This window comes from Venturia canescens, chromosome 5 (assembly GCF_019457755.1).
Source record: "Venturia canescens isolate UGA chromosome 5, ASM1945775v1, whole genome shotgun sequence".
Taxonomy (NCBI): Eukaryota; Metazoa; Arthropoda; class Insecta; order Hymenoptera; family Ichneumonidae; genus Venturia; species Venturia canescens.
Window position 1 is genome coordinate 1,061,213 of NC_057425.1, and position 22,070 is coordinate 1,083,282.

The following is a 22,070-nucleotide window of genomic DNA, read 5'->3' on the forward strand; positions in this document are numbered from 1 at the left end:
AAAGGTTGCGTCTATCGTCGCCTGCAGCGCTTTGCACAGGATCGATTCGACGATTCAACTCCGAATCAACGCGCCATCTCGTGAATTCGAAAGATAACGCGCAGCAGCTTCTACGTAACCGATAGTTGATAAGTAGAAACAATTTGGAAATAAACTTTTTTTGTTATTCCGGAAAACCTGTCTTACCAACGGAAGTGAGGTCGTGACGCGGCTGATTTCTTGGGTAAAAATGTTTCTACTAGAAACGTGTTTCGGTATAGAAATGTTTCATTTTCTTTCTACAAGTCTCTTGGGAGTTATACAATCGTTAAACAATAATATTGTTGAATGGCGTATTCATCGTTGTTTTTAACAAAATTTTTTATTTATTTGTTTCGGGCCGTTCGAAAGTCCCCCGCACAATTCAGTAATTCACCGACTGTCAAATAGAATTTTCGAAAATGCACACAACCCCGGTATCAATTCGACGGTCGAACACACACTCTCTTTTATCGATTTCGTTGAAACCAGCCGACGATAAATGCCCACCGTTGCGGATGCGGTTGTAGATGTCGAATGTTTTTTCTTTCGAGAAACCGAGAAACGATGGATGGATAGGAAGGGATACCAACGACGCGTATCGTGTGTATATAATTTATTATTGACAAAAGCATATACACAATGTCAGTCGTTTTCAAACACTGCATGTACATACGTTTAAATGTTGAGTAATAAATAAACGGATATGAGGCGATAAATGATAAAATGATAATAAATGGGAATAATTATAAAATATGAACATATTTTCAACATACATCACAACGAATATATAGACACAAGAATTCTCATTTCAACGTTCGAGTTGGAAAAATAATTTATATTTTCGATTGGAAATAAATCCAGTCTCGTCTTCATTTTTGAGCGGGTGCTAGCGAGAATCGTTTGATTTTTCGATCGTTGCTGCATAATTTTCAGTACAAGTTCATTCGCATGCATGACACAAGTACAATTTGGGTGATGATTTTGAAAAACGTCTCGCACGACATAACCTCGAATTTTCCAATGTCGTCGTCGCTGTCTCCGCCGCGTAACCCGCTTCTTTCATTTCGTTTTCCACAATGAATTTTATCAGTCGAAGCACGATGGCACACCTGGCTATAAAAAATTGAGATTCGCTTCTAGTATAAATAATTCTTGGGCTCCTCGGTCGGTTGGCCACAAATGCCGTGATAACTCTTCGAGACCAAACTCCGACTGCGACAATTTTCGATTTCCAAGAAACACTCGTTGCTGTAGCTCATCCCGTCCGTACCGCAGACTGGGTCGTAATAAGGCGGACAAATTTTTTGACACCCTCGGAACAAAAAGCCTTGGACGCAACGCTTCATCGGCACCACGTACACGTGTTTTCTGCGCTCGAACAAACAAATATTATTTTCCTCTATTTCACAATACCACAAAAGTTGAGTTTTAACTTTCGACGAGGAAGAAACAAAGTTTCGAGAAAGAAAGGTGAAACTTCGTAAAAAGCGTTCATTTCTTATAACCAAAGATAAACGACTTTTTAAGCACGAACCCATTAAAATTTGATACGCGTCTCAGTCGACTAGCCATTTAAGGAGGTTGGATCGCGACGATACAATATTGCCATGCTAAACCATGTTAAAAACATTCCAAATTTCAAAATTATAAGAATTTAATAAAATTTGGTAAATGTTAAAAATATATATGACAATATAAACTTTTTTAGATTTTTCTACCACGTAGCCCTCGAGTAATTGGACACTGAATTTCACGTGTATAAGCACAGAGTTTACACATATACAGTAATACATCTCGTGCATGAGAACTTCGATCGAAAGCTCAATTATTCGATAACTATACACGGAGAGACTTTTATAGCAAAAATTACTATGTTTTTATAGTAACGTCGTCGGACCACATCGATATAATAATAATCGTTACAGAGTGTGTCAAATAATGCAAAAGTTGGGGGAGAACCATTACGAACAGTTCATAATAAATAACGCGTTGTACTGTATGAAAAATGAACACCGGGCGAATAGGGTGTATTACACCTTTTTTTGAAAACTGTTTCAAAATAATCCTGAGATCGTAATAAACCAGTGGAATTTTTATTTAAATTTTAGAGATTAAAAATAATAAAAATTAAAGACCGAAAAGCGTCTTAAAAAATATTTTTTATTTATAATTTTCAATTTTCCGGCGGAAACGCTAGCCGCCGCGTTGTTTCGGTTTGTGACGTCACTCCGTTAGTAAACAATACGATTGCGAAAGACCAAGTAACAAGATTTGTGAATGTAATGAGTTATAATAGTATAGCATTGGTGTCTCGTGCCTGAATGCGATAATACAAGTGTATAAATGCCACAAAATTGTGGATTCGTCGCCACCATCAACATATTTATCATTGGTAGATATTTGTACTTTTTGCTTTCACAAAACCGTCTTCCACGATGCGGTTTTAATAAAATTAATGATAAAAGTCCACAAACGTAAATAATAAGTTGTAAAATTTAAAAATAACACAGAGCGCACGATAAGAATCTTGATTGTTTACTATCGAAGTGACGTCACGTTGGAATCCGATATGGCGGATGGCGTTTTAGACATTTGAAAAACAGATGAAAAGGGACGATTTTTAAAATTGAATTATAAAATTTACATTGCATTTTCATGAACGAATATTGACGTTTCTCGTTTACTTTTTACAAAATCTATCATAAAAATGCATTTTTATATATTTTTTAACATGGTGTAAAATACTCTATTTTGATAAAAAACGTAGTAAATAATGAAATGATTTGATGAAAATTTAGGAGATAACACAGCAGTCGTTTCTCTTCGTGCTATACGAAAAATTGCATAGTTTCATATTTTCCTTTTTTTATCGCACTGAATTTTGCTCAATAACATAGCAAAATTCATGCGCCCACCAATTATACGGAGCGTTGCGAGTACAAACATGAAAATTAACCAGTGGCACATAGTAAAATTTCAAGCAATTTGTTCAGTCGAATTCGCCAATTTTTAAAATTTCGCCAAAATTTCGTATCGATACCCGAATTTCGTGACATTCGGGTATCGATAGATCGTTCGTTGTAAGAATGTCGCGGATCTAAATTTTGACTGTCGTACATAGTAAAATTTGAGAGAACTGCTTTCGGCGTCAAAATTACTATGGACTTTGGTGAAATGTAATAGAATGGCGATATAGAACAGCGCTGCTACAAAACATAGTAAATCTTTCTAGCAAATTCATCCGAAATATTCGTATAAAAGTCTCTCCGTGCGCGTGGTAAAAATTTTTGAAAAAAATCGTATTTGCGTATGCTCGATGCCAAAGAGCGTTATCACCAAATTTGATCAAATTCCGATTGCTTTGATTTCGTGATCCAGCCTCCTCAAGCTCTGTGTAAATTTCAAGTTCTTAAGAAAATCATTTGGCGCATGAACTACCTTAATATTCGAAGCAAACAGTCGATAAGAGGTCTTGATATGTCTCTCAGGCATAGAAAAGAAATGTTGGATTGTAAGGGGAAAAATGAGAGTGCTATCTGAAAGCAGGCCTCGCGTCTGTCCATCCTTAATCACGCAGCGGCACAAAGCGGATAAATGACTCGAGCGAGGATCGATGAGCTGATAATAGCGCAGCCTTAACGGGGTCGGAGGAGGAGAAGGAGGATTGGCTCACCCGCAATTGTCTCTCTTCATCTCGCACTCGTTGCGATAGAGTTTGTTGTCGGAACCGCATACAAATTGACGTTCACCGCTGCATATCTGATTGCAAAGGGCTGTGGTCCGGCAGTGTTGAGCGGGTACGGAAACGACTCGTTGACCGCAGGTATCTCGTTGCATGTGACACACCGATCTAGAAAAATGGATAAGCGGAGGATCGAGATGAGACCGGAGAATGAAGAAGGATGAAAAATAATGAAAAAAAAAGAAAACAGAAAAGGCGGAATCGTTGGAAAGGAAAGAGAGTCGGTTTATCGGGCGAAACAGTCCCGTGCAGTGTCAGGCTGCTTCAACCTTTCAACGGATCTCTCGTTGCCCGTCCCGGCCGTGTTTGATTTTTCCACAGATTCGCAATGCAAACTCTCGTGCACCGAAAATTCAAGTTGGCTCGATGAAAACGAGCAACGATTCAATTCAGAGGTGAACAAAGCCTCTGGAAATGCGAACGATAAGGAAGGCTCTGTCACTCGCGCCCACCGCTCCGCATCAATCGTCGGAGCGTGTGATACGCGCCTCCTGGTTCTTTCAACGTTACTGCGTTTCTCGATTTTTTTTTGAGGTTCGCTAACAATGAGAGTGGCCATGCGCGGTTACCGATAAACGTTTCCGTCGCTCCCGCAAACTGGTTCTTCGGGCACGTCGTTACAGTCTTCGGGGCACTGCTCGGTCTCCTTCAAGGTTGTGCACTCTCCAACGTGCGCCAACTGAATTCCTTTCCTGCGTGCATTCGAAATAAAGCTGTTGAGTCGCGCGACACGAGCTCATATTCTCGATATTCGTATTTTTATTTTTACTCCCGCGCATACAAAGGAGCTGTTCGAAGAGACGATTATTCGTCCCTTCGAATCTGCTTGCTGCACGGTCACGTTCGAACGAGCTTGGAATTATTAGCTTGTAATGACAGAGGCTGAATCGTTTAAATGGATTTATCGAAGAGGAATACTCACATGCATACAGCAACGTTGAGGTGACACTGATTGGGATACGTGTGCGCATCGCTACCGCAAACGGGATCGGAGTCGCCGGTGCATCTCAACTGTTGCTTCAGACATTTGGTCAAGCGTGGCCGACACTTTTCGAAGTCGACGGCGACGATCTTTCTTCTCGATTGTCTGAAACGTTGAATTCCGTTATTTTTTTCGCTTCCGCGGGCACGTCAATTTTTTACTTTCTATATGTGCAACGGATCAACGAATTTCTCGCACCCGCAGTTGAGCATCTGCATTTCGCACTCGTTGCGATAGATGCTGCCGTCGGAGCCGCATATTTGAACTTCCGGTTGGTCGTTGCAGTCGAGAGGACAAGCTGTCGCCTGGCCGCCGGATGTTCTCTCTCGGGAGACGCAGAATGACATGGGTACCTCGAACACGTGTTTTCTGCGACGAATAATCGATAAAAATGTTCATTTATTCTCCTATGTTGCTCTTGATAATGTTTTTATTCCGAGTGAAGGCGAAAAAGGGGGAAAATTTGTCGAATAAATTAGGAGGGAACTCGCTGGCAGCATGTCCGGAGGCCGGGGGATTTTCGAGAAAAATCCTAATTCGAAACTCGAAAAGAAGTTGGAAGAACTCGACGGGGTTGGAGGAAAAAAGTTGCTCCGCGAGGTAATTGACTCCGCGGGCGGGAACGCAGTAGGTATTCGGGCGCTGCACGTTACCGCGGAGTAACGATGCCGGAAAGGTGGAGAGAGAGAGAGAGAGAGAGAGAGAGAGAGAGAGAGAGAGGGCACAAATGCGATGCACGACGCGGCCGCATCGCGAGGCGCTCCGCGCTCGCCCGGAGACGAGATTCATCTGCGTAATTGGAAAGGAGCAAAGGCGCGAGTCGCCCCTTAAAACGAGAAGCGCACAACGCTGTACGTCGTTGATCGGAGGGCCGCTGAATAATTCAACAATTTCGGGCGCCGACAATACTTCTACCGCATCCAATTTTTCGACTTTGTTTTTCCTCTTTCCTCCGGCCTCGTTTCACGTGCGACCGTTTCTCGTATCGCGGCCCGACCCGGCCCGGTCCTCTCTTCGTATCTGCCTTTTGCCCTTATTCGTGTCCGCGGCTTATCGTGATGAGGCAAGTGCGCGCGGAGCCCTCGCTCGAGGGCTCACTCGCGCGCGGCTTCACATGCGTTATCAATCAATTTTTTTTCCCCATCTTTCTTAAGCGATTTTTCATTAAACTTTCGTGCTGCTCAACCCCGCGGATATTAAAAGACCAGAAAAAAGAGGGTCGACGAATCAGCGTGCTCGAGAGAAGAAAAGTACAGAGGGGTCTGCTGCGGAGATGGAAAAAACGGAGTTGGGGCCTCTGACGACGAGCAGCATTCGTAATAATCTAAAAAAGGCTTACCCACAATTTTTCGCTCGCATTTTGCACGTGTTCGAGTAAAGAATCCCGTCGCTGCCGCACGCGGGTTTGGCACCTCTCCAGCAAGTTTCACGACAGTGTCTCGTTGTCTGGCAATGCTTTTTGTTCGTCCTCACGACGCCTTGGCTACAAAAATCAAAATCTTCAATCTTCCTATTTTATTTAATGATTTCTTTTCCTCCGCGGGAGTAGCCCAGCCTCGAGCGAATTTGAGCTCGAAATATTGACGCACTCCTCCCCTATTTTGTTCTACTCAAACGATTGATTATTGCAATTGAACGTACCCGCAAGTGAGTAGCTTCATCTGACACGTAGATTTGTAGACGTTACCGTCGCTCCCGCAAACCGGTCCGTCCAATGGTGCGAACTCGCAGGATACGGGACAATTTTCCCGATGCGCGGAGATATTGTTGCACGGCCCGAGGTGAGAGAGTTCGATGCCAACGCGACATATCTCCACCCTGAGCATACACTTGTTGAGGTAAGTCCGACCGTCCGTACCGCAAACTGGATCCTGATCGCCCGGGCAACGATTCTCGCACTTGCTACCGGACGATCTGAGACAAGCCGTTTTCTCTGTTGCCACGCTCACACCTGTTCCAAGCGGATTTCAATGCCCGTTATTTTTTTTCTTTGCTCCTACGTTCTCGCGATGCGCTCGCGACGCGGACCTCCAATTTTTACGAACGCGCACGATCGCCCTTTCCGTTCTCTGTTTCCTATTTATTTACCTTTTCCGCACATCTTCTTCCGCATTTCGCACTGCGAAGCATAAATGACACCGTCGGTGCCGCATACCGGCTCTCCGCCCGCTGGGCATATCCGGGGACAGGCGCCTGTTGCCAGTTCTGTCAACACGGGTTATAATAAGCACTCTATAATTTATTTATATACTTTCATAATTAGCGAGTCGCTGTAGCGACCGTCGATTGTTGCTATGAAAATCAATGTGAATTGCACCCTTCGCGCTCGCGCTCTTCTTTCGTGCGACGCGAGGTGTGCCACTTTGATTGACGCACCACCCCCGCGAGCGCGAGCCCAGGTCCATTTTCATTTTTAATCTTTTCGATCGACGGTGCGAGGAATGAACAATGGACGGGCGAAGAACGAATATTTTCACGAGGCCGAAGTTTGCAACGTTCGAGTCGACCAATTTTTTATTTCACGAAGTATCGGTGCAGGCTGAAAAACTAGATATTGCAAATCGGCAGAAAACGAAATGGGAGAATTGCTGGAATAATTGGAAGATTTTTTATACCATTTCGTTGGACTCCGACGTTGCAAACTTCAGCGTCGTACATTTCCAGGTTCGCCAGGGACGGGGCACATGGATTATTTCGCCTTAAAAAGTGGGAAAAAGAGCACGGATGTTTCTTCACTATCCGATTACTATTCGACGAAGGGAAGGTCAAGGAAATATAAATGAAATAAAAAAGGAGGAAAAAACTAAACGGACTGGCGACTGTGGGAAGTAGCCGGCTGGCTGGAATGCCTTATATATGCGGACGAAACGTACTTGGCCTTCGGATCGTTGTAACGCGTTACCGTGGTCTCGGTCCAGCGAGCATCGGGTCAACAGCACTCTGCATTAACTATACGCTATACACCCTGCTGTCCCGATCCGAACTTACCGGTACATGCCCGTGTCCACACATGTTTATTTACAAATGAGTTTGAGATTCGCTCCGCGTGTATTAACGCGCGCGTGCGCACGCCCGCGTTATAAATAAATGCATTATAAAAAGGGTCGAGTATAGGTTTAACAGTTACGGAGCTTTAATCCGGAAGATACATTATTCTTAAGCATAGCGCAATAATAATATATGTAACTGCAACGAGAGAACGTTGCGGTTCTCTGATTTTGAAAGCCCTCTCGCAAGAAAGTCCATAAGGATAATGCATTCTCCGAGTGCACAACAGTAACATTCAACAACAGTTCCGTTATAATCGAACAGGAGGAAATATAACGATTATGGGCTATGGAAAAAGGAAGAGAATGAGATATGGAGGAAGCAAAAGAAAATAATGAGAGCACTCGAGATCATTAACGATAATGCGCGGTGTCGAATTAACCGCAATTCTATTTTATCCCGCCCCCTCCCTCTCTCTCTCGTATTCGCGGTGCTCTTTTCTACACGACCTTTCGTGTTGGATCGATAAATATACCTTCCGCTGCTGCAAAAAATTAATCTTACATAGATTTCTAATCGAACGGTTCACATGTATATCTGCGTAGCTCTAATAATTGGGTCAATTCTCACAAAACTTGTTTATTATCTGGATATTACTTCGTCCAATCGCGTACGTCTTTATTTCAAATGTCCGCTTTGAAAGACGATTGTTTGAGGTAACTCAAATGAGTGCTAAAGTTCCTCTACGAATTCGCCGCGTAGATTTAAAAAAAAATTCAGTCCTTCGGGAAGTAATGAAAAAGATTTTTTGCTTGAGGGAGATCCTGCTTTGGAAGGTCAAAAAAATCGATTGTTTTCGGGAATGGTACTCACGATAGCGAACTTTTTGGTATAGTTTCAAGGATATTTCAAAGTACAAAAACGTCGTTTTAATGTGAAAAATATTTATTTGTATATGCGCAAAGTCTGATTGTCAAAGTTTTTCAGCTGCGTACAATGTGGAGATCGTAATTATTGTTTGCAACAAAAATTCCAATTTTTTTCCATTTTCACGTATCTCTCTTCCTCATGAACCCATAAAAACCCGAAAAAATTGCGAAATTTAAATTCATTTTGACAAAAAATGCAGATAATTCTTTGAAAAATACCAATAAAAATGTCTCATCGTGGAAATTTGCATTTATCGGTTGATGGTTTTGCAAAACTATCGTTTTTTATATTTTTACATGTCAAGCTGTGCTGTAATACAAATCCACTAAAAATACGTCTAATCGGTACGTTAAACTTGGTCTAAAAGCGTTTTGAAAATTTAGCACTCTCATTGACTAGCGTTGCGGTACCTGATTCAATCAACATATCGATCGGTCCTGTGTTAAAAAAAAAATGAAAAATCGTCTCGTCGCACTTTGCCCGAGCCCGCGTTATTTATGGATCCACAGATCTTGGTTCCGCGTCTCTAAATGGATCTAGAAACGAGGTACGGCAGGATTATTAGCCCGCTTTCATCTCTCACATTCGCGAGAGCGACTCTTGACAATTTTTACAACAATATTCATTCTCTTTTTCTCTCTGCACCTCACAACGCTTCTTACAGGCGCGCTTTAATGCGGTGGCGATAACGAGTTGCGCATTTGTGAGCCGAACCTCGTTCGCGAGATTATCATCATTTCGTCCCAGCAGGATATCTCGAAGCTTCTTCCGAGCTGCTCTCAGGAAAGAGAAAAGAAGCGGAGAATATAACGAGGCGCCATCTAACGCGTTCCTACGTTATAATGATATTTTTCCTACTGCAATTGCAGCTACATTTTTTTCACGCTATTTGATTTTTAATACCCGGTACGGTCCGATTTCGTTGTGAATTTCATCGGCTATATTCCCGAGCACTTTTAACGGTGAAACGAGATTTATATTTGACGATAAACCTATGTATTTTCGTATTTGTAACTCTTTTCTTTGATAAACTTTGTCCTGCTTTGGAAAGTCAAAAAATCGATTGTTGTCGGGAATGTTTTTAGGATAGAGTAAATAACACACTACGGGAAACTTTTCGGTATAGTTTCAAGGATATTTCAAAGTACAAAAACGTTGTTTTAATGTGAGTAATACTAATTTGTACATGGTTTATGCTCAAAGTCTGATTGTCGAAATTTCTCAGCTGTGTACAATGTGGAGGTCGTAATTATAATCTGCAACGAAAGTTACAATTCTTTTTCCATTTTCATATATTTCCCTTCCACATGAACCTACGGAAACTCGAAAAAATTGCGAAATTCTATATTTTTCGACGTACTGTAAGTATAGAATTTCGCAATTTTTTTGACTTTTCAAAGCAGGATCCCCCCTTAAGACTCAACGGCTACTCCTGTTACGAAAAGGAACCGCGAAATAAAACTCGTACGTCGATCGCGACGAAATAAAAAACCGTAACCTACGAAAAAAGAGAGAGCGAGAGAGTCCATTGTTTATTCAAGCCGCGTCGACGAACTCGGCAATTTATCTCATCGCTCTTTATCCGTCATCAAGAAAAATACTCGCGTACGTCCGAAGGAAAGAAGAATGAAAAAAAGAATTTAACGAGGAACCGAAGCGGAGCCTTGTCAGAGGATATTGCTTTTTGAAAACGAGTTAACGAGAATCCCTGCACCAAGACTCCCCGCGCGCGATACTCCTTCATATCTCGCGGGTATACGAGAGAGAAATAACGCGGTGAGACGCGAATCGCCGTTGAATGAGAGCCAGATCAAACCAGCTCGTACCAAAAATCATTATTACAGAGCCGCACCTCCGATTTATTTGAAATTTGACTTTCTTATTTAATTTTCTAAAATATCATAAATATCGTTAAAATCCGGGAAGGTATTTTTAGCAAATAATCTTAGGAGTAAACTTTTGGGGGATTGGAATCCTATAAAAAATCCAATACCATAAAAAATAGTATTGAATAGTTGGGTGGGTCCGCAGCATCTCGGAATACGTGTGTGGATTCGCTGTACACAAAAATAGTTGGGTAGGTCTGGATCATGGCGAGATGTGTTTCACGAATCGCGGGTCACCTCGGAACGTGTTTTCCCGTTATTCTCAAAAACTACTGCTTCGGCGCGGAAAACTTTCAGGACAAAAAAACTTGATCTTTTCCCAGGCTACAACTTTCATACGAAACATTTTTCTCTGAGACTAATATTTATCAAAATAAACCTGAAAAACGTGTAAGAAAATTTTTTTTTCTTCTTCTGACCTCGAGATTGAAATTTGCGTCTACTTTGCCTATCACATTCACAGTCAGCGCGCGCGTCGAATCACGCACGAGTACACCAAATTTCAAGAAATTACGATGCACGATCCTACGGTCTCTCCAACTCACGATTATCCATTTTTCTCAACCAGTATTTTCTGGTTTCATTGTGTGTCCATGGAACATCGGCCATCGCGCTTTCCTCCTCTCCGCGTTTAATTTTCTTTTCTTTCTATACAGGCTTCGCTCTTTCTCGAACTGTACTGAGAATCAACGAGATCGGCCGAATATTATTCATCGAGCATCCTTCCTCGAGAGTCATTCGGTTAATAATCCCTCAGCTCGTACATGCGAGCAATTTGGCAAGATGAGAGCTTTCGTGCGTGTAGGATTCTCGGAGCGATGAGCTCGTCGCGCAGCGAAGACGGTTTTCATGGCGTTTCGCACGCTGGTTAGGCTCGAGAGAGCGGGATTATCGATGGAAGAGATCTCTTTTCCTCATAGCGGGGTGGATTACACGGGGCATTGTTTCGTCCCGCTATATGATGGGAGACTGACATCGGGCGCGGAGCGACGCGACTCGAGCAGGTACGCGGTAGCGGCACAAACTGGCGCGAACCATCGGGCTTGAAGAATTGTCGAAAAAACTTTTGACGACGCTACTCGGGATGTCAGTGAACTTGGCGAGGAAAATGGAGCGCGGCTTGTTTTCGCGAGCGGACGAGTTACACAGTTTCTCATCCTTAGTAGCAATTGTTTCGTCAATTTTACTCAGTCTCGTCCTCGTCTCGCTCCTCGGGACTGGGGCATCCCGTTTTTAGACGAATCGCGGCCGCGGAGGTTTAAAACTGAGAATGGAATCGAAACGATCGTGAACAAGAGCGCACCAAATTCCCGCCGCACCAGGAATTTATGCAACGATCAATTACCCATTCGTTAGGTCAAAATAAGTGACAAAACTATTGGGAAAAGGTAAGTATCGAGAACTAGAGAATTCAAGCGGTCTCGTGACTCGGTAAAAAGTCCTCAATTTCGCCTGAGATGCCAAGACTCCGGATAAAAAATGGCACGTGCTACGAAAGTTGGCTTATCTCTTCATTCCGTTCATTTCAGCGCGCCTGGAATTCTGCCAACGAGATCGCTCGTCCGATCCAATTAAACGTACGTGTCACTTTTTCCACTCTCCCTCTCTCCGCCAACTTCATCGCTCCCTCTATGTCTCGGAGTATTTTATTCTAAATTTAGCACATCCAAAGGACTGTCTGATCGAATAATTAATTTCGTGCGAGCATGATTTTTTCTAGAACGTAAAGAAAGTTCTTTAGATACTTGGGGTCGAGTCGCCAGCGCGTTTCTCAACGAATTTCCAAAGAGAGGGCAATTTTTCAAGAACTTATCCTCGGATAAAGAACAGAGAGGTCATAAACCGTCGGACCGCGCGGCGATAGCGATATCGATAAGGACGAAAGGAACGAGATCGGCGTATAATTGCGTTAGGCTTAGAGGAGTATCGCGCGAACGGGATGTATGGGAGGCAAGCTCGAGCAGTGACCAGACGGCGAAGCGATCGCGGAATGGGGGGGCACGGCAAAAGAGCAGAAGCGAGAGAAAAGAGGCTCGCGGCTATGAGAAACTCGCGCTCGTTTTTCCAAGAGTAAAACAAGTATGAAGATGTGTACGTACGACGCGTGTGCTCACGAGAGAAGACGTCGGTCGTCGTTGTCGTCGTTCCATAAATCGTTCGATCGGTTAAGTGGTAAGTGGAGTACTGGGGCGAAAAACTACCTCCCAGACTGTCTCTTGCATCTATACCGCTGCTGCCACCGCCGCTCCCATCGTGTATTCAACAACGGACGACGTCTCATTGAAAAGAAGTAAAAAAGAAAAAGGAAAAACGAACAAGGACAGAGCCAACGACACTACATCTTTTACGGCGAAATAGCAATCATCGCGCCCTCTCGCAATCTTCTTTTGTACTTATCCCTCTTTCTCTCATCCTCGGGCTACAGGGCGTGTATCGATCCGTTAGATCGAAGAAATTTCAATCGTGCCTCGCATACCAGATTGCTATATCTTCGTGTGTTACATGCAGTGCGACGTCCAATCGCAACGCGGAACTTGATTTTTTGCGCACTCGCGGTTGCAGCTCGGCCGATCCAAAAACAGCAAAATTGTACTTGCTAGCTAATTTAACGACAGTTCGAATGGGCTCGGTCTTGCACCGATCCGGAGCAACGCATACGAAAAGCAACGTTCGCGCTGTTTTTCGAGACTCGATATTTCTAATGGATTGGTACACCTACCGCGCCGTCGTGGAGCGTTTTCTTATCGACAAAAGTAACTTGACAAACATATAAATGCGGGGAAACTTGTCGCTAATTTGCTACGTTCACTCTCACCCTACGTGACACTCGGAAAGTTTGGCGGATTCAAATATTTTCACTGTTCTTTGCTGCAGCGATAATATTTGTGGAGACCGTAGAAAATTAAGGTAGGATTGTCAGTCGACAGACTGAGAATAAGAATTCTCGATTCAATAGCAATTGATGTTATTGGAAGAGTTTTCTTCATTCAACCGCAATGCTTCCGGAGAGAATGAATCTGCAGTTTCGTCCAAAACTATTTTATTCGTTTAATCGTGTGTGACCTTGTGACGATCGTATATTTCACTGGCACACCGTAATCCTACATTTCGTTGTTCCAATTACTTTTTTTCTCGGTGTACGATCTCTCAATTACCGCTGTGTTTCAAAACTCATTTTTCACATTTATTTCTCGTATCCCGCCAAAAAAGAATTTGAGGGACAAAGTGGACTTTTCTTTGTGAGGAAAAATGTTGGGTCCACTTTGCCCCGTGCATAGCGGCTTGTAATGAACACGAGACGCCAAACAAGAGCACGTAGTATTCATTATTTCTGGATGGTATTGTACGAGTAATAGGCCCCAGGGACTAATAACCATCTTCTCGTTTACCATTCACTCGCCGGCTGCACTTCATTATGGTTCGCTACAGCGAAACATTTGTTTTTAATTATCCGAAGATATAAACGAAAATTTTCATGGGAAGACGTTCCGGGGCGGAATTTTCTCCGAATCGTGCGGTTTCTGGATTCCACAAATTCATCAAACCACACATTTTTGCGGTGGAATACTCATCGAGTTTGTCTCTTTTTTTCGTATGATATCGCAGACTTCGCATTAAGGAAGTTGAGGCTGTACAGTCATTTTTTTACCCAAAAGTTATGACCTGTACCTATCAAAAGTTAGGCCAGTTTACAGTTGGGCAATGTTGCATGCACTTTAAAGAAAAATTGGGGGAAAAAGACGAAAAACTCGTGAAAGCTCAGTCGAAAAGACGGACGGTGACGATCCTAGCCTCAAAAAACTGCACGGGAAACAGATTATTATTAATATAATCTCAACAAATGTCCTAATAAATCTGAAAAAAATTGACATTATTCGGCAAGCCTTGCTCATGTTGCCCAAAAAATTTCATATTTTTAGCATCATTTTTAACAGAAATATCACTGAATGTGTCTTGATTTCCATAAGGTTACATGTTATTTGGCCCAAATCGTTATTGATTTTTCTCAGCAACGACGCTATAAGATGCAATCGGTTTAAAAGCGATGACATCATTTCCGTTCTAATGCCTCAACTTCCTTAATGAATTTAATTTAATTATCGAAAATAATGTGTAATCCTTCGTTTCGGAATTGGCAAATCGGTCGATCGGTCAGGACATCGAATCGTATGAGGCCCGTGAAACTCGATCGAGCCTCGAGCCATCGTGTTGACTAGAAATTTCAGTAGAAAATCTTTGCCGAGCCAATTACATTAAAGAAAGAAGCACGTTAATTCGTTCGAAGCAAAAGTGCACAATCTCGAGTGACCTCTTTCAGCTCGACCACAAATTCTTCGAGAAAATACTCAATTATCTTTTTCCTTTATTTATCATTATGATTTTTTCTTTTTTTTTTTTTTTACGGTAAAACGATATACAGTTAAGCTAATTTGTTTTGACCCGATGTTCCAGCGGAGTATACGAACGTTTTTTTTCCCCCGTCGTTTACGCCGTACACTGTAAGGACACGCGGACTTGCATTTATTTCTCTTGGCCGAGATAGCGTTCCTGCGAATTTGCAAGCCTCGAACGCGATCGAGTTCGGGGACGATGTGAATTCGAATGATTCTATTTCTCATCGCGGACAAAAGAGAGACTACGCAACGAAACTGTTGCGGGCGACGAAGACATGCGAGATCTTCAAAGTCGGAGAGTTTTAAAAAAATGACGCATTCGACACGCGACCTTTTTTTTTATAGAGAAAACACTCCCAAGCGACCAACAACAGTCCAATTTGCGGCTAGGAAATCTGCTCTTACTTCGTCTCTGGTCGCGTTTCCGAGGCGAGAAAGCCGACGTCCTTGGCCACAGGCGAACGAGGAAATTTATACGCCGCAACGGGGATGGTAATGACGGTGAGCTCGCTTCCTGCTGACAGCGAGTACACGAACCTCTTGGTACAGACCCACGTTCGTCTATGTGTGCATGCGCGTGTGCTTAAGTATCCCGGGATAAAGATAGACGCGTACATCGCGATGCGGCGGCCTCGACCTTACCTCCATACCTACTTCTTGTAATCCCTGTTTGCCAGGGCCCGGGGGCGTACTTCGTGGCCTACACCATGCAGAAGAGAAAACGATACGAATGCGCAAAGAAAAAGCCTTCTCCGTGTCTCTCACTTTTTCTTCTCTTATCGAAAAGACGTTTTCGATTTTCCGTGAATCGTCAATCGACCCCGAAGATTCGAATATATTTTCTGTCGGTTATTCGAAATACTTGTGAATTGCGAACACAGAAAATTGTACGGCTCGATTGGAAACGAAGGAAAGCGAACGCTCGCTCAAAAGTGAAAAACCGATGCCCGGAGGCGCAGCTGTGCGCACTCTGTTAACCTCGTTTAACGCAAATGAAAAATGTTCGGCATACTTCGTTGAGCGATTTTTCGAACATGCAATCGAACACGATTGAATCCTGGTGAAAGAGAAAAAAATCGCGCCAGCTTGAAAACTGAATTTCTTAAAATCAACGGCTTTTCGATGCACAAGCGATAAAGCTACTCATATATTTCGATGTCGCCCGTAAAACGAGTTGATCGTTACAACGAGCGTGCCCGTTCCAGCGGGAACCGTGCGCCGTCATGTGTCTTTCTTTCACTCCCACCCACGACTAGCCTACGAAAGAGGGCAACGCATGAACTTGCTAATGTCAAGGTTATTTGATTGCCTGCTTCATCTCGTACGAAACGCATTACAAAAGAAGAACCAAAGAAACGCGGCTGGTTCGACCCACCGCGAGGAAAACATTTTCGGGTGCGTGGCCCACGTTCAACGAGTTTTATCTCAAGCATACTTCGAGGTGGAAATTTTTGTAAGATTTTCGATGCTTCCGGCAGTGCCGCGGTGATACACTAACGATGGGCGACTATATAACTGTATACGGATTCGAAGAAAGTAAAGGATCGATACACCGGAGATAGATCGGCCGAGACTCGCCGCGATAACGCTCGAGGTACGTATTTATTATTTTTCCTTGTATTTAATGACGGTTGAAAGTATACTGAGCAACAGCTGGAGAACGAGAAAATCATAAGCGTGTCCATGCTCGATGTATACTTGTACAATGTCGGGTGAAAGGAAGCAGCAAAATCTTGTATTAGAGAGGAAGAGAAGGAGCGGGGTTATTTCACTTGGGTAAATGTTCTTTCTGGGTCACTCGTGTGCCCAATATACACGAATATCTATACACATGTCGTTGATGATCGAGTAATTTCTATCCTTGGTGAGAGAGCGAAGCTAACACACGAGTTTACTCTACGTGGAATAAATCTCGAAACAGCTAAATAGGTAATAGCGTGGTCCCATTAAGCGGGTATCTCAATACCGTTGAAACGATTCCAAGCCACCGAATGACAGCAACAATCCTTCCGGACCGCCATCGTCGTTTTCCTCCGCCTGCCCCCAGCCGCGCTTTCTCCTCCGTTTTTTGAGCCGCGTGCGTGCGTTTTTCATTTTCGACAAAAAGGATGCACGAGACGAATCGAAAGAAGCAAGTAGATTTGCGAGGCGAGCGATTTATCACTGGGAATCGGGAATAGAGAAACGGAAAAGGGAACAAAAGGAGCCCCGAAAGTAGAACTGAACTGCCTCGAACAAGCGACGATTGAAATTCATCGTGCTGGCGAGAAGAGCATGGCGAAGCGAACACGTTCACTGGGTCTCCAGGTCATCGAAGTAAGCCAACCAATCCCAGCAACACGCGCAGGTGCGGGACCAAATACGTATGGAAGATACAAAACTAGCCTTATCTCTGCAGCAGCCGCTTGAGACTTAACCCTTTCTTCCTTCCATTCATCAATCTATTTACCGTTATACTCGGCTTCGCCTCTCATCGTCGAACCCCCTTTAGTCGCGGACTCTCAAATATTTTCACTCCTTTTGTCTCAATTTTGCTAACTCGAACACTCGAATCTCATCCGCTGGAGCAAAAGTATCGGCAGTCATTCGTCGTCCATCGATGGATGCAGCTGGAACGCACCCGCATTGATTGAACAATAGACTTGAGCGAGTCCCGATTAATGTGGGAGCGAGGACGACGCAGGAGCGCCGATACGCGACGCTCCATCCTTCGATCTCACCCCCTCCCCTCATGCGATGGCCCGTTTGGAAGCGCAACGCGCATAACCGGCGCGTGACAATTAATCCCGATAAATAAGAAAACAACGGGAGAAATGGAATTCCAACGGGAGATCAACGAGAATGATTCCATCGATCAATCGAGCGCCCGAGAATTGGGGCGGGGGTCCTGCTCGCTCGAGACGCATCGCCACGCCCCCTCGCGACACCCCATCGACACGAGCGATTGCTCCCGATTAATTCATCTCTCCATTTCGCAAACTGCTAGCGGATCGAGCGACGTCCTTACTCTTGCGCGAGGCAACTCGCGGAGATACAACTTTTGTAAGTGCCTGCGCGCGCGCGCGCGCGCGGAGGGTCAATGAGAGAGGAAGAGAGAAAGGGCAGAATAATGAGAGTCGCTTGAAAGTCTAACGGGAAGCAAAACGTCCTTACTCGCACTCGTACAGACGGTATTCGAGCACGCAGAGGGGAGAAAGGAAAGCACTCGCGCTCACGCCCCGACGAACGATGTGCAAGCGCGCTTCTAACTTTCGGAAGAATTTCATTGCTGTGAATCTCATTCGTCGTTATTTATGGCATTTCCCAGAGTGTTACATGCTTGTATTAAATCGGAGATTTATTATTTCACTCGGCTCGAGAGGGAAAATACTGCTTGGTTCGTGTACAGCTAATTGCTCATATCTGTCACCCTTATCATGTTCCGTCGCCTACCGCAGCTCATTCAACAACTCGAAATACCAGTCATCATAGCTGCTGAGTACTCGATTACTCATGGCGTCCCGTACACTTCTATATTCTCTCATTCTCCCGCGAAATCTCAAATGCACTGTTATTCCTTGAGGAAAAGAAAAATCGTAACGAATTGCACGATGATATTGTGCACGATGCTGCGAATGCCGAGGGTGAAATAAATTTCACAATTCGAGAGTGACGAGGCGATGGAAAAACTTCCGCTGCCATCGCCACGCGCCGAGTACTATTGCGGTGACATCTTCTTCTCGCGAGCGCGAATCTACGTTGCTTTTTCACTTTTTTGACAAGTTCGCCAAGGAAACGTCGTACCGGTCGCGATAGCAAAAACGATCGAAAAAACAAAATGATTTTTCCACCTGTCAAATATTGGAATAGCTTGCTCGATTTACAAAATGCTCAGCCACCGAGATGGTCGACCGGAAGTAGGCTTGTCTGAGGGAAATTCATGGAGGCAGAATACTGTGAAAACGCTCCTGACGAAATTTGTGAGACGATTCGCAGCGTGAAAACCGACAGCAGGATGTTCACTCAGTAGCGGTTTTTCTTTTAGCATCCATTCGACGTATCATAAAAATATCATTGGCGATGGGGAGGGAAAAGGGTAGACCTGCCTGTAAAAACGGATGCGCTGCATAAAATTAACCCACTTCGATGCTCGTTTATTCTCCTGCTCTTTTTCCAAACAGAGCGAAATAAACACGAGGCTACAGTTACGAGACTCGTTCATTAACTGCGATGAAAAAATACAAGAGCAAGTGGATAATTGCATAAGGATTCGAGGCACTCGATTTAAATGCACCCGGTATTCGTGCACACACACGACCATTTTTTTCTCCTTTGCTTACTTTCTCGGATCGAGCTCATCTTGCCCGCATAATCATAACGACGAGATCGCGCCTCTTTGATGAGCATAATGATACTTATTAATTATAACGTTATGCCCATCTGTATTGAAACAAGAACAAATCGTGAGTTTTTACCGATCTCGTATTCTTCTTTCGTTCCTTTTATCCTTCAATCTGGCGATCTTACGATAATTGTACTCATTATTTTGTGGACACATGAGCACGCTGATCGATAACTCGATCGACAGGAATTCGGCTCTGTGATGGATCGACGCTAATTCAAATTTTCGCATTCCCTTGCTTTTTGAGAATACAAATATTTGTGATATTACTAAAGTCACGTCTCGTATACGTATTTGCTCGGTCGTCCATCTCAGTGACCGGTTTACCGATCAACTTATTGCATTACGGAACTCACGACTCTCGAAACGATCTTTCACGGATTTAACACCACGACTCGCTGTAATTATATTTTTTCTAATTTCGAGCTCACGTCTTCTTCACTCGTGCATATATAGTTCTGTGTATGTATATAAATATCTGTGTAATCTTCTCGTTATAAACTTTTTACAAGCTGGATTATGAGCTTCAAATGCTTCTTATGCTCTCTCAGTTGAATCTGCATTTGCTTATCGGCAACGCTTACTACGGCTTTCCCTCATTCTCTTTCCGTCCTCGCTCTTTCTCTAGCCTCGGAACGATCTCTTCTTCAAGCACAAACAGAATGGAGCTCCCGCTTAACAAGCAAGTTCGTTGGAACTCTCCGAGTAGTGCAATTTTCACGAAATTTCAAGTGTCAGTAAAGCCGGAGTCAATTAATCGATCTGTTAATTGAAATTTCGATATTTATTAACAATGAATTAATGGATATTCGCGTCCGAGGATTGACGACAAGCGCAGGATTACGCCGAGTCCTCGGATCAAAAAAATGAAGCGGAAGAGTCCTCGATTTGGCGGGAAGTTTGCAAAATATTGCAACGTTAAATTTCTGAGAATAATTTGTGAATCTGGGATCTCGAATAATTCGCTGCGTTCGATTATCCAGCCGGAAGAGAAACGCGTTGAGCGAGCGCGATTGAAGCTCGAAGCTCGAGGCGGAAGATGGAAATTGTCCAGGGCGAGTCAAAGTCGCTCCAAGAGAGCTCCGAGAATTATTGTAGGATTTGAAAAGAAGAAACGCATCGCGAGAAGTGAAAATAAGTAGAAAAGCGCAATGGATGAGAAAATTATTTGAATTGGTCGAGGCTCACACAAAATGCATGTATGCGAGAAGCGTTAATCCCGAGGATAGAAATCTAACGCAACAGCACGCGGAAGCCATCAATTTTCACAGGTGCGACGATCCTAAGGATTGCAGCATCGGATCTCACAACTCATATAATCTCAAGATAAACCTGTCCAAGGATGCGCTGGCTATGGGAAGTAAGGTTTGTTCGAATGCACACGCGCGATTAACAATTCTACCCAAACAGACACCTCACCGAGTATGAAAAACGAATCGGATTTATTTGTTTATTTAAATTCATAATGCGCGACTGCAGGATAAAGAGGCAAGGCAGGATGGCCGATGGTACTTCCGTATAACGAGCTTTGTATTGTACGAGGTTACGAAACTCTTTTCGATCTTCTCGTGGGCGACGACAACCCGAGAGCCTCCTCCTGGGGCGTACGGTACGCTGTGTTTTTTTTCTGTCTACCATGCTCGAGTATACGGGCCTCGATTGAGCTCGTCGAATTAAGCCAGAGTGAATTTTGCGCTTTGAATTCACAGTTAAAACATTCGGCTCGTAGGCTGTGGCGATTTTATTTTCTTTCGTAGATATATGACAGAAATTTAATGGATATATTTTATAATTCGATGATTTTTTTATTCTGTGACAGAAACAATTGAAGTTTGGGGATTTCGTAAAGATTATTGAGGGACAATTGTTGTCGAGAGGAAGGAAAGCGTTGGAGGAGCAAAAATGAAAGACAAACCTTGTAAGCAGCACAGAAGGAGAAGAGTAGCGACAACGTGAGATCGCATCCTTGCAGCCCTTTGCGAGTGTCCTGGGATACGAATAACGAGCTGTATTATTCGGTGTTGAGAATTGAGGTTAGCCTCGCGAACAACGGTCACGCGTCGTTTGGTCCCAAATTGAGCTTGATGAACAGTCGATTGGAGCACGCAGCCGGGTACCGCTTACAGAAATCGCGGAAGTAAGAAAAAACTGTTCGAAGCCACGTAGAAGAAAATTGTCACAGATAAACGGGCCAAGGGAAAAGATGGATTTGAAGTATTTGTATAAAAATGAAGTACTGAATTGGAACGATCCGAGACAGAGTCTCGATTGATGAAAAAAAGGTTTCGAGGAGGAAGTGCTTTCCTGTTGCACGACCTCTCTATCGTCCTTCGAGGTCCACGAACGACTGAGCCTGCCGGACTCTTGTTCGCTGTTGCCTATAGCCCACGAACCCCTTCCTCGACTTTCACGTGGCGTGTGCTCTCATTTCCAGGAGGAATAAACATGTGTTGATGTACGCATACACATATATTGATCCTAATACCTCTCGTGACAGTTGTTTTTCTCATTTTTCTTCTGCCTCTCTTCCATTCCCATTCTTTCCAATTGTTTCTCTCCTTCCCAGCCCATATCGAAGTCTCATTACAGCCGAGGTTATGCGTCAACGCGAAGAGTAGTTGAGAAACGAGGGAGCGAGCGAGGCAAAGAGGCAGACAAATAAAGACAGAGAGATTTTGGACCATCATCATTGACAATGAGAATACGAACGCTCCGTGCACTCTCAAGACTTTTGCCTCGGTACGTT

At 43.7% G+C, this 22,070-nt stretch overlaps 1 protein-coding gene across 1 annotated transcript; it reads right to left on the bottom strand.

Annotated features, from left to right (window-relative positions):
• Positions 1-619: 619 nt before the first annotated feature.
• Positions 620-21,686, bottom strand: LOC122411101 (agrin). The gene is made up of 9 exons (XM_043419643.1): positions 21,240-21,686; positions 6,834-6,950; positions 6,387-6,696; positions 6,085-6,228; positions 4,944-5,114; positions 4,686-4,850; positions 4,333-4,455; positions 3,695-3,871; positions 620-1,389 (listed from the first exon to the last, which is right to left on the bottom strand). Exons 1-9 carry the CDS (start codon positions 21,286-21,288, stop codon positions 1,158-1,160), a joined length of 1,488 nt encoding a protein of 495 aa, XP_043275578.1. The 5' UTR covers positions 21,289-21,686; the 3' UTR covers positions 620-1,157.
• Between the last annotated feature and the right edge of the window lie 384 nt (positions 21,687-22,070).

Bases quoted from the DNA above. Each gene is read 5' to 3' on its own strand.
- LOC122411101 (XM_043419643.1), bottom strand. From the start codon at position 21,288: ATGCGATCTCACGTTGTCGCTACTCTTCTCCTTCTGTGCTGCTTACAA. The intron at 6,229-6,386 runs GTACGTTCAATT...TGATTTTTGTAG, and splicing joins ATGAAGCTACTCACTTGCGG to CCAAGGCGTCGTGAGGACGA. The intron at 5,115-6,084 runs GTAAGCCTTTTT...TATTCGTCGCAG, and splicing joins ATGCGAGCGAAAAATTGTGG to AAAACACGTGTTCGAGGTAC.